The sequence below is a fragment of the Columba livia genome, chromosome 1 (genome assembly GCF_036013475.1).
Source record: "Columba livia isolate bColLiv1 breed racing homer chromosome 1, bColLiv1.pat.W.v2, whole genome shotgun sequence".
Taxonomy (NCBI): domain Eukaryota; kingdom Metazoa; phylum Chordata; class Aves; order Columbiformes; family Columbidae; genus Columba; species Columba livia.
In genome coordinates, this window is record NC_088602.1 from 184,814,849 (window position 1) to 184,829,893 (window position 15,045).

Sequence of the window (15,045 nt, forward strand, 5' to 3'; positions counted from 1 at the left end):
TACAGAACACTTGTCTTGTGGTTGCCAATTAATGAAACTGATAGATATATTTAACTTGATGGGTACCAGTGATTTAACCAATAAGCCTTAGCATACTTCACTGCTGCAGCCTCCTTTATAATTAGACTTTTGGTCTGATGATTATCTCAACTTCATATATTTTCCTCTAATCTCCCATTGGTTGTCAGTACAAACAATGCTGACATAAAATCTGTTTGTCTGTCAGTTGCAAATATCACTACTTTTAATCAAGCAGTGTATAACATAGTGCTTTTCTACTCTCTGAAATAACTTTTGATTTTATTTTCTGATGCTGTTTATTTAATTGTTAAGTGTCTGAGTCCGCAACAGGCTGAGCATCTCCTTTCTTCAAAGTGAACTGCGGGCTCTCAGTCCCTCACAAAGGACCTGAGTACATTTTATGATCAAATCCCAAGCAAAGCTTCTTTCCATGGCTAATCACTGAACTTTAAATAATATTTATAACAATATTCTGGCTTAATATTGATAGGGGTGTCTGAATGATTTGATGAAATAAGAGCCTGGAGAACATCTTTATTACAAATAGAATATTTATCTGATGTACACAAACAATGATCACTATTTTACATGAAACAATGAACTATTACAAATTTATAGCTGAAATATATATTACTACTCAACAACTTTTGCGCCATTTCATGCACAGAAAGCACCAAATATCTTCCAAAGAAAGCAGCATTTTTGATATTAGGAATTCAAAATCAAATCCGAATCCTTACTTAATTCATTAAGTAACAGTATCTTTTAGTGCCAAATGCTACCTAATTACCAGCTTTTAAAAATGTTTTACATCTTAAAATACAATATTCTGTTTATCCTAGAGTGTCTGGGGAACATCTAGTACATTAAAAGGTTTTTGTAGAGCTTCTTAGTGATTTAACTGATATCATCGCGCCTGCTAGCAATTTTGCAACATTCTGAAAACACTTTCCATAAATCAAAGCAGGAATAAGCAGGTGGCAGACCACCATATTAAAGACTGTATCAATTATTTTTATTAATGGGAGGCTACTGGATCATGATTTATCACAATGGACTAAATGTTTAGCAATTGTGAAGTGTTTTGTCTGTTAGGTATCTCAAATGTTCTTAGCTGATGTTATTATATTGTCTAATGATGGCATTCTTTGAGGGACCAGATAGAGAAGTTTCACAATGGACATATAAGGAGATGTTTTAATTTCAATCCTTTAATTGTATTTGTATAATAAACATAAAACACCAGCATGTATAAAATGTAATTTTGAAAAGGTTGCATGTACAGTGTGTAATGAAGTACATTCTGTCTGCATACATTGACTTAGAAAACAGGATACTATATGGTTAACAATGAAAAATAGTAATTATTATAAAAATATTCTACAGTCTCATAATAGTAATGTAAATGCCTTTACTTATCTAAGAAACTTAACATAATTTTAAATTACAATAATTTTACATCCTCCATTGATATATACAGCCCTATTAAAGTCAAAAGGTATTATAATAGCAATGTTCTTATTAAGATTAAATGACTGAATTATAATTAGTTATTTTACTATATAAAGCAACCATGTTCCTGTTTGTTAAAACTGTTTGCTCTTGCTGTAGCTTTTCACACTACCCGCACTGTGTGCAATTAAATGATTTAGGTTTCTGTTCTTAGTATAGTATCTATATCCATTTCATGAATTAAACAGGATGTTAATATTTCAACTCCCTTTCCTTTTGTGTAATTATCACTCTGCTGTTTTGTGTATTCTGTAAGAACGCTTCCACCAGCTTTGAACAGCTGCTATTAAAAGCAAGCAAGAACTCATTTAATACATCTTGACAAAAGTAGCTGGTTCCCCTCACCCCCTGCCCTGCTTGAGGTCAAACTCTATAAGTCTTTAAATTCTTTTCTAGGCCCAGAGCCACAGACATATTATGTATCTCTTTCATGAGATTTCATTAAACGGATCTCTGCAGGAAACAGCTAAAAAGTGTATTTTGCTTGCATCATGTATTGGTCCAGTAAAATTCACTTGGATGGCAAAGAAATTGTGCCTGGGGAAGGACGTCAGGATTTATTCCTCTAGTCATGAAATCCCTTTCTTCTGTGCAAGCCAGTGGGATCATGATCTGCTCTCACAGACCTCTCAGCTTCACAGCAGCCTCACCAGACCTGGGGTGGGAGAGGGAGTGCTCGCTGCAGAAAGTGTAGGGGATGGTTACCAGCACACGCATCGCCTAAACACCTTTGGTGCCACCTATTTGTCCCTAGAATGTCCTACATTACTGTTTCTTGCACCCTGTATCACCACTTAGTATCAAGGGAGATGCTGTAATACAGGTTATAGTTATTAGTTAAAATACTAATAATGAGGACTTCCTACTAGGAAAAAAAAAATGGTAGTAAAACATTGCCATAAAATACACTGAGAGATACACTTACAGGTATGGATACATTTAGTGTTTTGGGCAAGTGAGTTGGGGATTTTGTGTGAATGAAGACAGCTTGTATATGTTTAATGATAGCTGCAATACTGTATATTGCAAAAGGAGCATTCACTATCTTCTGTTAGGTTTCTTATGAAGGAAGAGAAAAAAGAAAAAAAAAAACAACTAATGCTTCAGATTGAAGCAACTGTCAGAAGAATGAAAAGCAACTTTTAAAAATTTAATGGATACACTGTGATGTTTTTTTTAGAACAGTGTTTATAAAAGTCATAAAATTCAAGATGTTATTTAAAGTCAGTGTAGTTCAGAAGTATGGCCTAACTCCCATGTAAAAGTTCAATGGGAAAATCATGTAATACATTCATATTTAATTTATTTTTCTCCATTATGAGCAATGCACACTGGTGTATTTAAAACTAATGTAGTAGAAACTTCAGTACAAGGACAAATGGCATTTGATATCAACCAAGTATCCTCTCCTTTCATCAGCTGAAATGGACAATACGCATCCTACACTAGACATGATGTGAGTATAAATGTTACTTTTAATTCATCACATTTTGTATTTAAATGTCGATATTAGTTAGTCTTTGGCAAAACTGTGACAAAGCGGTCCCTCTTGTAATACGTTCAGTTTATAGAAGCACTCTGATTAAAAGGCCGATCACTTCTATTTTTCATTACCTTTGGTTAATACTCATTTGTCTTTCCATTCCAGAAAGACCATTTTTTGTTGTTATTATTTTTAACTACGAAGTGGAAGCATTTCTTAGCCTCTTCTGATGGTCAGGTGTATGCGGGGCTGTCTGGGACCCCACACATACACAACAAGAAGACCAGTTCTGCTTTGTACACCTCACATCTAAGTATTTTGCATAGGCTCAGAGAAATCCTTGAGTTTCCTAAAAGCATAACTATTCTTGTGAAATCAAATACCCCATTATCTTTAATAGCCATCCAGATGTAATTTATAATCGCAATGCTAACTTTCCAATTAGTAAACTATTGTGGCACTGAGTTGGTCATGAATGAGCTGCAGCCCTGAAGGAACACAAACCTCAGAAGAACTGTGAGGAGGACCCAGGTACCAATAACAGAAGAGACAGCAGGAGAAAAACAATTCCTCTGTTCCTGGATAATATGTTCAAATACATTTAAAATGTGCACATAAACAGCAATCTATTTTAATCTCTTCTTACTATCTCAAACCCTGTGACACTTCTGGGGTATGAGGCAGGCTCAGTAACAGCAAAACACTTTTGAAACATATTTTGAATCATTAGAGCACTCTGTAATGTGATCTTTTTGCTCTGGTTGAGGAAGAGTTGTGAAGAACCTGTGCTGGTTTATTTTCCTGTGTATTAATATTACAATTAGAATGATTGCACTTAGTGTCCTCCAGGAACATATATCACTCTCCAGAAATTCACTATGTGTACAAATGGTACGCCTTCTGCCTACCCTCTAACTGTCAACCCTTTACTGAGTCATCAAAACACATTTTCTGAACACCCCCTCCTAGCAAGCTAGTTATGAGAAACAGTGCATCGCATCAGCACTTCTGAATACCCCCTTTGCTTTGAAAACTCTTCCTTTTCAGGTCTTCTGTAGGGAAGCCAAAGCCAAATTTGAAATTAAATTCTCTTTGTTTCAAGTGTATGCAACGAGAATCTTGTCATTTCCCTCTGTTTCCAAATGGATTAAAGTCATGTGTATGGATAAAGCAGAGTCCCTTTGGAAAAACCTTACTGAGCTGCCAAAGGACACTGGAAGTCTTGTCCAGAAGCACACTGTTGTATCCCTGGATTCTGATCTCTTCCACACGAAAAAGGACACAGTTTGTATACTCTTGGAATAAGCAACTGACATAGCACTGTTACCAACAATGTTTGTTTTAAATTGTACCAATTGTAACACAGAGCATCTTTGTTGACCCTTGCACATCCGTACCATCTTTCTGCTAAAATGTCATATCTTTTTCTGTCCAAGTTCATTTTAGTCTCTGTCATTATGTTAGTTTCCATTTTTCTTCTGTATCATTAAAGCATGTATTAAAAGTCTGATAATTTTCTACAAATTTGTAAAAAAAGGAATTCTACAACAAGCTTAATAGATTTTCTCCTTTTAGAGACAAGCCTACGCAGTTTAAATTTCATGCTCACTTCACCTGTGCAAAAGCATTACTGTTTGTTTTTGCAGATTTTAGAACCTGTAAAATATCTATAGTTCCCAGCTTAAATAGTTTCCTATTGCTTTATGTTTTGTAGAATTTTTATTTATATATTTATAAAAAAAAAAGAAATTAAAAGATTACTAAAACAAGTTTATAGCAGAGAATAGTGAATGCAGATTGAAGACATTTCTAATATACTTTTGTAACATGGTTATTCCTTTTGTGGTAACTATTTAGATAGTGCTGCAAAAAGTCATGGAACAATAGTAAAAACAATCCCAGTGAAGAAAGATTTGTGCAAATGTCAGCTGTGGACAGAGGATGTGAATTTGGAGCAAACTGATATGACCTCATGTCCACCTAGTTTTCCTGTGAAACAAGGGTTGATTTAAACCCTCGTCATGTAGTAACTTATCTTCACAGTGGCTCTCCTTATTTGTATTTAAAATAAGCACAAACACTATGCTTACATTCAACTCAGTCTTTTAGCAAGTGGTTTAGAGAAGTATGAGCCCCTTTCTGCTTTTATAAATCATCTCCATCATCTGTGCTAAAGCTGCTTCTCCTGCTGCTCTCTTTTGATGCAGCTGGGGATGTAGAGGACAGGAGTGGGTCTGTTCCAAAGGGTGACACCGTGTCATCCAGTAAAATTTCCTCTAGCCGTTGCTCTTCTTTTAATGCTGCACTGAAGGACAAATCCGTGAAGTGTGAAAGTGGATCAGAAAAGGCTGTAGGTCCATCGCAAACATCAGAATTCGGTCCATGTGCTAGAGGCATTTGCTGAGAGTAGTCTACAGAGTTCTCCTCTGGATAAGACTGTTGCTTGATGACCTGTGCAGCTAAATCGACAGCACCGAGTGAAGACATGATTGGAAGGCCATGTGCACGTGCCTGGATCTCTAACTCCTAATATTTCAAACAAAAACAATTAGATGATGACTTTAAAAGATGAAACAGTGTCTTCAGAACTATTGCAATAAGTATATGGATCATACATTCAAATTAATGTAACCTTTTGTCTGGTTGTGAGACTAGGTTTTAAAATACAAAATTGTTAAGCAATGGAAATTTACCACTTGAGTGTTTTTCTTTTTATTTCCCCTCCTGTCATTAAACAAGTGTCCTATGGGAATATAGATGTAGGACAGCGTCTTTAAAACCATTGCATACTGAACCCAATAAAGGTGACACAAAAACTTTGCAACTTTCTGGTTCATTATGCACTGCTATCCAGAAAAAAGGAAGAAACTTTCCTTGATGATGCTTATGATATACAGATATATGTGTAAATCACCATATACAAGATGATGGACTTTAAATCTGTCTATCTATTTGTCTCATCTTTGTATGTGTCTGTATTTAAATTGTGCATTTCAGCCATGTAGGGCCATGTTCTGCTACATCAGGTCACAAGAAGATATAGCATGGTGCACTATACCCAAGGAAGTGAAATGTGTGAAATGTTTACAAAGAAAAGACAAAAATACTGAAGGGAATTTTGTGTCTAGTATTGATTTTTGGCTGCAGAGATATAATTTTTCCTTCCTTTTTTTGTCTTTTTCTGGCTCTAATACATACATAAGGAAACTATTTGTACAAATACTTTATTAAATTTCCATGTATTCCTTTATGCAAAGTCTAATTAGCAAAGGAATTTCCTAGAAATCTAAAAAGTACCCCCTCCCCAATACACACAGCAATAACTAGGGAAAGCCAATTCATCTTTAATATATGCCATTTGGGGAAAAATTATATAGATTAATAAAATTTGATGAGGGATAAGTACTGAGAAAGCTTTGTAGTTCATAGCGATGCTCTTATACAAACCTGAATTCGAAGTAGAAGTCTTCTGTTAGCATGCTCTAATTTCTTCTGTCTGTGTTCTAATTCTCTAGCTCTCTGTTGTTCTTTTTGTAGCCACTTGATGTACTCCACTGATGCTTTTAAAATAGTTCCTTTGTTCCAGCGCATATCACTGCAGAATGTAGAGATAACCTTTTCACAATTGTGCATGTCAGCAGAATTCATAAGAACTTACAAAATCTTTTACATTAATATGAAATAATGATTTACATGACTATTATTCACTCTTAGATATTATTGCTTCTGAATGGAAATTTTAATAGAATAGTTAAGAAGCCCTTATATAGTAAAATTAATCCCAGAATGAAAATAAGTGTCAAAAGAAAGTAATAAAGTGACTTTTTGTGGGAGAGCTAAATGCAATATCATGATTCTACCATTACAGTTTTTATATTTTTAGTGAAAATTGCTTTTATTATTAACTCTAAGATTAAAATCTATGTGCAGTATTTCTGCATTAATGAACTAGGAAATATACATTACTGAGGACTTAAGCTTAAATTTTTAAAGATCATTTTGAATATACTACTCCTTTTACCTGACTTACTAATGAGGTTGCTTTTATGCTTGTTGAGAAAAAAATAGTCTGTGCTGAATGCTGCTCCTCATTGATGACAGACCAGACAAATCACACTTTGGTAACCATAATGGTTATGGAATGACAAAAATCCCATTCAAAAGTCTTGAAACAATATAAACCAGGTTAAAATCCACATCTACATGCAGAACACATCTCAGAATAAAAACCTTACAAACAATAAGGTTAAAACTGCCCATCATTAAGGAAATAATTGCTTAACTTCCAGCTTGCAAGCAGTCTTAGCAAGAGCAATACACTTGTTCAAATGTATCTGTTCGAGGACTTTCATGCACCCATTTCTCAGCTTTCCATGTATTCCTTTATATAAGGTCTTAGAGCCCCTGAAATAACAACATTTGTTGAAAATGTATAATTTCTAATAAAGTTCAGTGGTTTATGACACAGGATGGGCCCTCTGCATTGAATATGCAGACAGAAAGGTTTATCTAAACTATCCACTTCACTGCAAGATGGCTTAGACAGAACAGAAGATTGATAGAGGTTCTGGTCCTATAAGGCAAGGAAAGAAAGAAGGAAAAAGCTATTTAAACTGCTAAGAATCTGAGGTTGTGAACGACAAGTAACCACCTTAGTGCTGTATTTGTTTAGTACCTGTTCCAAATACATATATGTTGTCATTTACAGAGTCAAAAAGAAATACAAATTATACTCCAGTCAATCATCACTTTCCATTATTCCTTGGTTACTTTAGTCAATGAGATTTCCTCCTACCCACATGCTCACCTATGGTGAGTAAGAGTGTGATCTGGAGTGGATTTATTGCAGAAGTGCCTATGATTCACATTCGGCTTCTCAGGGTAAGTGCTTAAAGGAACCTTGTAGTCTTATGCCCAAGACTAAGAATGCTTAGAGACTTCCACCAAAGTGGTTATCTTTCTACAGAACATTTAGGGCAAAAGCCAGGTAGGTACACGATTTAGGGACCCAGAGCACCTGCCTTTCCTGTTGCACTGTACAAGGGATAAAACCTTATGAGCTGATAGCTTTAAAGATACTCAGAAGAACAGGCAAAATTATTTGTGAAAAAGCATCAAGGTGTTTAACCATATCCTAGAATTTAGATCATTTGCTAGCAATTTGGGCCAACCAGCATTTTGGTCAGAGAGGGCTTGAAATCTCTGTCCTCTCTGAGCAGCACACAAACCATGGGGCTCCAGCACACTGACACCTCCCCTTGTTTCAGTGAATGTGTGCCAGGAATGCACAGATTTCAGGATTAGAAGGTGAGGAGGTCAGAAAGAAAATAATTATTGTCTCATACCCTGCTGTCTGCAAAGCAAAAATATCAGAGGCTGCTTGCTGAAGTGGGCATGTATTCTCATTTAGACATTCCTTGGTAAAAAAAACTAAAGGTGAGAGTGGGAGCCAACAGTAGAATCTGTTTCCCTCATGACAGCTGAATCATCTCTTGGCAGTCTCTCTGCTTTTTCCTTCCTCTTCCTGTACTTCTTGCCCAGGTGGGAGGACAGAATATTTTCCTGCAGGATTCCATGGACTTCCTTCTAGCAGAAGACTTTCTCCTTGCCTGTGGGATACCTATGCTCAATCTGTAAGGGTTAAGGAATTTTTTAGTACACATGATGCTTATTTTCTGGACAAATCTTTGACTGCCATCACCACATCACAATCTTATTTTATTCAGACCTCTTCAGAAAGTTAGGTAAAATACTGGGAGGTCTCTATTAATGCCTGAGTTGCAGTGGAGTTTAAAAGGTAGTGAGGTGCCTGTTTTGGACTGATGGTCTGAACAAAAAAATGTAACACTATGAAATTAGAAATTAATCCATAGCTAGCAAATCGGAAATAATTCAGACATGTAACAGCAGGAGAAAAATATGCATATATCACATATTTGGTAAATATTTCATGGTGATTTCACAAAAAATTTCATGTCAGTTATAAAATGTTATGAATTCAAAATCAAATTCAGACAAAATTATTTTTGGCTATTTTTTCTGATTGGCACAATAAGCTGTATATTCATGTCTGTATTTGTAATCTTTTTCTGATTAAATTCATTCATGTTACATGTGATTGACAACCTTTGTGATATTGCTTACTTTGAGTTCACGTTGCCTTGAAAGTTTGAAGTTTTATATATATTGTAATTATATTTTTTCTCATGGGTAGAAATAAATCTTCACTAGAGGTATAATGTCTGGATTCAAACTGCCAGAGAGATGGATCTGGTCAGCTTCTGCATGAGATATAAGTGATGTGTTTTATTAGTCTCTGAGCCCTAGCTTCTCTTCACTTTACCTAAAGTAGAGCTAAAGTAAAGCTAAATCTCTCCAAAAATCTCAAATTCCCAGACCAAAACATGTAACTCTCACCTAGGAGAGTTTCTCATTTAGGAAAAAATAGCCATGAGACTGATCTTCAGCTCATTTCCATTAAGGTAACTTTGTTGAAGTCAAAGGAGATTCACTAGTTTCCACAAGTTGAACTCCTGTAGGAAGGATAAGAGCATCTGATCATCTAAAATTAAAACTGATTAACAAAAACAGAGTTTGGGAGAGGATAATAGTCACACAGTTTGACATCCACAGAGCAGTTACTAATAACAAATGCATTTGTGAAGTTGAAACTATGTTTGCAGACCAATTCTTTCCTTGTTTCTGAGAAATTATCTTTAAACTATGCTTGTTCAAAGAAATACTTTGAAGGACTTTGTACTTGTTTTGATGACCTGCCCAATTACAAAGTGTATTCTCCTGAGAGGGGCAGCAAGTTTCCATTTCATAATAGCATGAGTGTACACAAGCTTTTCCTTTATAAGAAATGTGGCTGTGCTGGCCATTAGTGGGTCTGTCCACAGGCAACAGACAGAAGGTCAGGCAGAGGCAGATGCAGAGAGGGAGTGAGAGAGATCAACCCACCGCTTCTGCCCAAATCCTCAGTGCTTCTCCTAACATCCATGTTAAATGACTAGATTTTTTGAAGGAACGTCTTCTTTTTTCTTAGTATTCTGGCAATTCTCGTCCACCTACCATAAAACAGTTCTTGCCTTGGCATTTGCAGACTCTATCTCAACATCAAGTCCACCTAAACCTGGATATTGAAAGGCTGAACCCAAAGGAACCATGAATTGAAAGGTATGCATATTTAAAGAAGCAGGTTATGAGCTTTTCAGTGAAATATAATTGGGTATTTTGGGCCCTTTTTTAATTCTATTTTAGAATTATTCTGTATAGCTGTTTTGCATTTCTGAATCATCTACCACTTAGATATCTAAGCATTGAAAATTAAACAAAGGAGTCAAAGTTCTTTGCAACTTATCTCCATTTTCTAATGCTGATGAAGTGAACTTAAAACACCCATTCATTTAAGCAATGTAATCCACCCTTTTCATCATTAAATTAAAAAAAAAAAAAGTGGAAAGAATAGGGGTTTAAGTCAGTCAAAAGAAAGTCCCTGAGGAAGCTCTGCAGGAGCCAAACAAGTTCACTATGTAACTAACAAAACAAAAGTGAAATAAAAACCCCACACACCACTTCTAAGAAATATAAACCATAAAAGGTTTCCAAACAGCATCAAAAACGTCCTTTTCTGTTCCCAAGTCTGAATGTAATCTTCTTGAAGCAAGCCATGTGGGACAGGCATGCTAACCACAATGGCTTAGTTATAGTGGTATTTGCTCTTCAATGCAGAGGTTGATTTTCTTCACTGTCATTAGTTCAAGCATCAGTAATGCTTCTCTTTTTACAGCTAAGTTCCCACTATAAGAAGAATCTTCTAAAATCAATATATGAGGTGAAAATGCTATATGTCATAAAACGTTACAGATAAAGTATTGTAAGAGATGAGATATCTCTTTCTTTCAAAGAGAAAAGGGCAGATTGGGGGCACAGTAAGGTGTTATGAAGGAAAAAGCAAGAACTGAAACAGAGGCTAAGGACACTGAGTTATGATTTGGCAACACAGGACCATACCAAGAAGAAATAATAATTTTGATCTGCTCAAACAACAAAACAATATCATCAAATTGATGTATTTCCACCTACAAATATATATATAAAAAAACAAGGTTTATATTTCTTTGGATTAATTTAACCTGGCACCAAGCTACAGCAAAACTGTCTTATAACCTAATTTTTCAAAAGCCTCTTTTTTAACATCAACTTGAAAGCTTTTAAAAAGGTCTATTTTCAATAGGAGTGCTGGTTACCAGCAATCCTCAGAACGTCAAACATTTAAATTCACCTCATGCTTTTGTAAGCAAAAGCCACTTCAGGGCAGTCACACTGTTGAACTCAGTCGTGGGTTTGCAGACTAAAACAACAAAAGGTGATGTCTTCAGGATCTACACCTGAAACTTTCTCATCAGGCAACAATACCAAAATCTCCGGGTAAAATCCATCGTTCACTTACTGGAGCAAAACTGCAGGTCCAAACCATGCATTTTAAGAAGGCCTCAAGTGATTACCCTGGGTGTTAATGTTTTAAGTAAGTTTATAAACTACACCTGAAACCAGACCAAAACATGTAACTGAAACATCTCTGTAGGCCATCAAAAATTGCAACTGGAATTTGTACATCATGCCCATTTCTAGTTGCAGTATAACTTGCTTCCACTATTGCTTTATAGCTGCAAATCAACAGTGCCATCCACTGTTTTTCTCAGAAATCTTTCAATTATTTGCCCAAATGGTCTTGAATACTGAAAGATGCACCAGCAAAATTAAAACTCTTCTACCAGTCTGTGTCTGCAATGGTTCACATGTGGCCAAAACTTTATTTAGGTACTTAAAGCACTTCTTATTTTAACTTGGCTGTAATACCTAATTCTATATTAATAGCAAGAACATGCTCAATTATCTAACCGTACATGGATGCTGTAGATGGAGTCAAGTTCATGAATTCTCTGAAATGGGTGTGGTATGTTAACTTTCTCTCTGGTGATTTCACTCCAAGTGGCTTGTTATGCCAACCTTGTACTTATGTAAGTCTCACACAACTGTATATTGTTATAGAAATCCTTAATATAATTCAAAACTTTCTTAGTCCAAAGAAAAAAAGAAGAGGCTGAAATATCAATTGATGTTTTCATTTGAAGTATCATGCAAATTTGTATTGACATGCAAATGATAAAGAAAAAATCTGCTATAATCAATTTTATGCAAGTCACAATCATGCTAGTGCATGGTCTTAAGTCTTCCCTGAGTGACATGAGAAATCTGAGGCTAAAGTTCAGCATTAAGTATCACACTGAATTATTATTGCTAATCCTGCAATAGGCTTTCCTACCGAGGTGGCTTTTTTTGTATTGATGACAAATACAAGTTTTAAGGGAATGCAGATATAGTTCAAGCAATATGCATTTTGTGTTACCATAAGCATATGCATTAGTATAAATTGTTGTTATTATAGCAATTATAGCAATTGTTATTTTTATCCTGGAATTTTAGGACTGCTGTTTTGCCTGCACTGAACTTTTGAAAAATGTTCAGTCTACAGACTCTTAAGCTGATTTTTTTTTTTCCTTAGTCGAAGGGCAGTGACAACATGAATTTTGTTTTATCCCACTAGAGGGCCCGTGGCAAGGGCTGAAAGCATCACTCCTCCAGAGACACCACACTATTGCTGCCAGGGACAGAGAGATGGACTTTCTGTTGTTTGGCTTATCTTCTTTTCTTTTTTTTCTTTATTGTTTGTTTTGTTTTTCCCCTGATGTGGCAGTCTCTCATCCTGGAATTACTTTCATTTTATTAACCTTTCACATAAGTTTTCCCAATGGACACCAAAAATCTGTTGAAGGTTTTTTACTTTAACAGCCTGATCTGAGCCAGTGACCCGGCATAGAAGATTTTGTATCCCATCAATCCTATAACCATTACATGCATTTTTTTTTTCCTGTATTTAAACTACAAACATTATTATAGGAAAGACTGTTGAACTCACGGATCATTAGACTTGGGGATGAGTGTGCCAAGCTCCTTGATTCGGTAATTAATATTATACCTTCTTCTTCTCTCAACTGTTAAAAAGACACAATCACTATTTTTATGGTGAAATATTCTTGAAGAAATTCAACATAAAACATTTTAAATAGTTAAAAACCAGACCGTTAAAATGCAGAAAATTTCTTCCTTAAATAAAAGTCCCAACGTGATATCTTACCTGTCTCTGACTTACTCTTAGGAGAAAGTCCGTGATTTGTACCTTTTCTGTGTCTTACCCTACATGTACGTTTCTTCCCCATTTACAACTAGAAATAGTCACATATTGTCTAAACATGAGGTAACACTTCTTCTTTCCTTATGTTTGTGTATCTTTTCTCCGTCTTGCTCCCACACAGTGGCATTTTCAGCTTAGTGGAGTTTTGCTTCAATAGGGATGCAAGACAACTCATCCAGCATTTCACAATTTGGCAGAATTCCCACTACAGTGCAAAATTAACAACTTCACTGTCCCTTATCTACAGATATCAACATTGCAAACCATAGAGAATAAATAACTGCAACCATATCCCTTCACTGAAATGAAGAAAGATTGTGACTCAGAAACACTTCAACTCCTGCACATCTGTTTCCTTTGGTGACTGACAGTACAAGTGTGTTTACAACAACTTTTTTCTCACACAGAAAATGAAGAAAAATACAATTTAAACTGTTCAAATTTATGCTCCTGCTAAGACAAACTATATATGGTATCTTGGATTACTTGTAGTTTAGTTAAAATGGAAAAAAGAGAAGGTAAGCCTCTTAAAATTAGTTTACCTTCTTTGTTCTCTCAGTCTAGTTTATCGGCAATGTACTGGTATCCAGATTTGAGTGTGTGAACCTTCCGTCCACAAAGGGTCTGTTACCTTTCTGCCTCTCATTTCACTAATTTAAAGACAATTATCCTCTACTTCCTTACTAGTTTTTCTTCAGCTACTTTTACATGCAGAAACCTCACATTTTCTAGGGGATAGGCCCAAAGGACATCTCATAGCTTTGGTGGATTTCTTGTAGATAATTGTGACATAGAAAGTAGAATTGGTGAGAATGTAGTCCTGTTGTGGTACTGCTAGATATCAGGGACCAGCAGTGATATTCTATTGGCATGAAGTCACACTTTTGTCCACTCCTCTCCATGTTGTACTTTGACTCAGTCCAAACCTCACTGAATGGACAGGATGCAGGTTTGGTCCATCCCTAGCGTTGCATTGAGCTGTTTCTCTTATCCCTTGCTTCTTGGAAGACCTTACCTTGGGCTCAATATGCTAATGCCACTGTACTCTGTTAGACCAAACCTGATGAGCCTAGAACATGGGGAGGATGGATGCATGCTTCCCTCATCCATGTATGGAGAGGTGCACTTGAAGTTTGATGTCTTAATACTGAATATAAGTACAAAATCCCGGTAGAGCTAAATTAGAAGTTTGCAGCCAAAGGAGGCCTAGTGAGTCTTCCTAGGCTGACTTCAACCTTCTCACAGACATATGAGCATATCACTTTCAGTCTCAGCCCCAACATATAGATCACTTCAATTTCTTTACTTCTTCCAACACATAAAGCTGTTTTCCTGTCTGTGTGAAGCCCTTGGGTTTGTGCAGCAGTCAGGTATTTCCACCCTGGATAGTTCCAGCACAGTAAACTCCTTAGATGTTATTATTTACCCTAATGAAATGCTCTGCCTTGGTGGGATGTATTATCTTGTCTTACTTTCTCTAGAAACAGGAATTTCCCTCAACAGAATAAAGCATCTCAGGTTTTGTAGTCATGATTCACATATTCAGGAGACATTTATAATTCTCCTGAATTAAGTGACCCCTTACATCCCATCAGCATGAATGTGCTGGATCTCACAGGAGAACACAGTATACAAAAGCACATAGCAACTGAAAAATTTAAAAGGTATATTTCAGTTATGTTGGCAAAATAATGGCAAAGTTAGAGAATGTGTATTAACTATGCAGCCCTGGCATAATAGCTGTAGTTTAACTAATATTTACAGTGTG

The 15,045-nt window shown here is 35.9% G+C and overlaps 1 protein-coding gene across 4 annotated transcripts in view; it reads right to left on the reverse strand.

Annotated features, from left to right (window-relative positions):
• Window positions 1–540: 540 nt before the first annotated feature.
• The window catches only part of TFEC (transcription factor EC), a 75,637-nt gene continuing 61,132 nt past the window's right edge, over window positions 541–15,045 (reverse strand). For all 4 annotated transcript variants that reach the window (XM_065048782.1, XM_021288262.2, XM_021288263.2 and 1 more), the window contains 3 exons: window positions 13,002–13,077; window positions 6,464–6,611; window positions 541–5,542 (listed from right to left, as the gene is read on the reverse strand). In XM_065048782.1, the coding sequence (XP_064904854.1) occupies window positions 5,162–5,542; window positions 6,464–6,611; window positions 13,002–13,077 (605 nt within the window). In that variant the 3' untranslated portion in view covers window positions 541–5,161. The remainder of the gene's footprint in view (window positions 5,543–6,463; window positions 6,612–13,001; window positions 13,078–15,045) is intronic.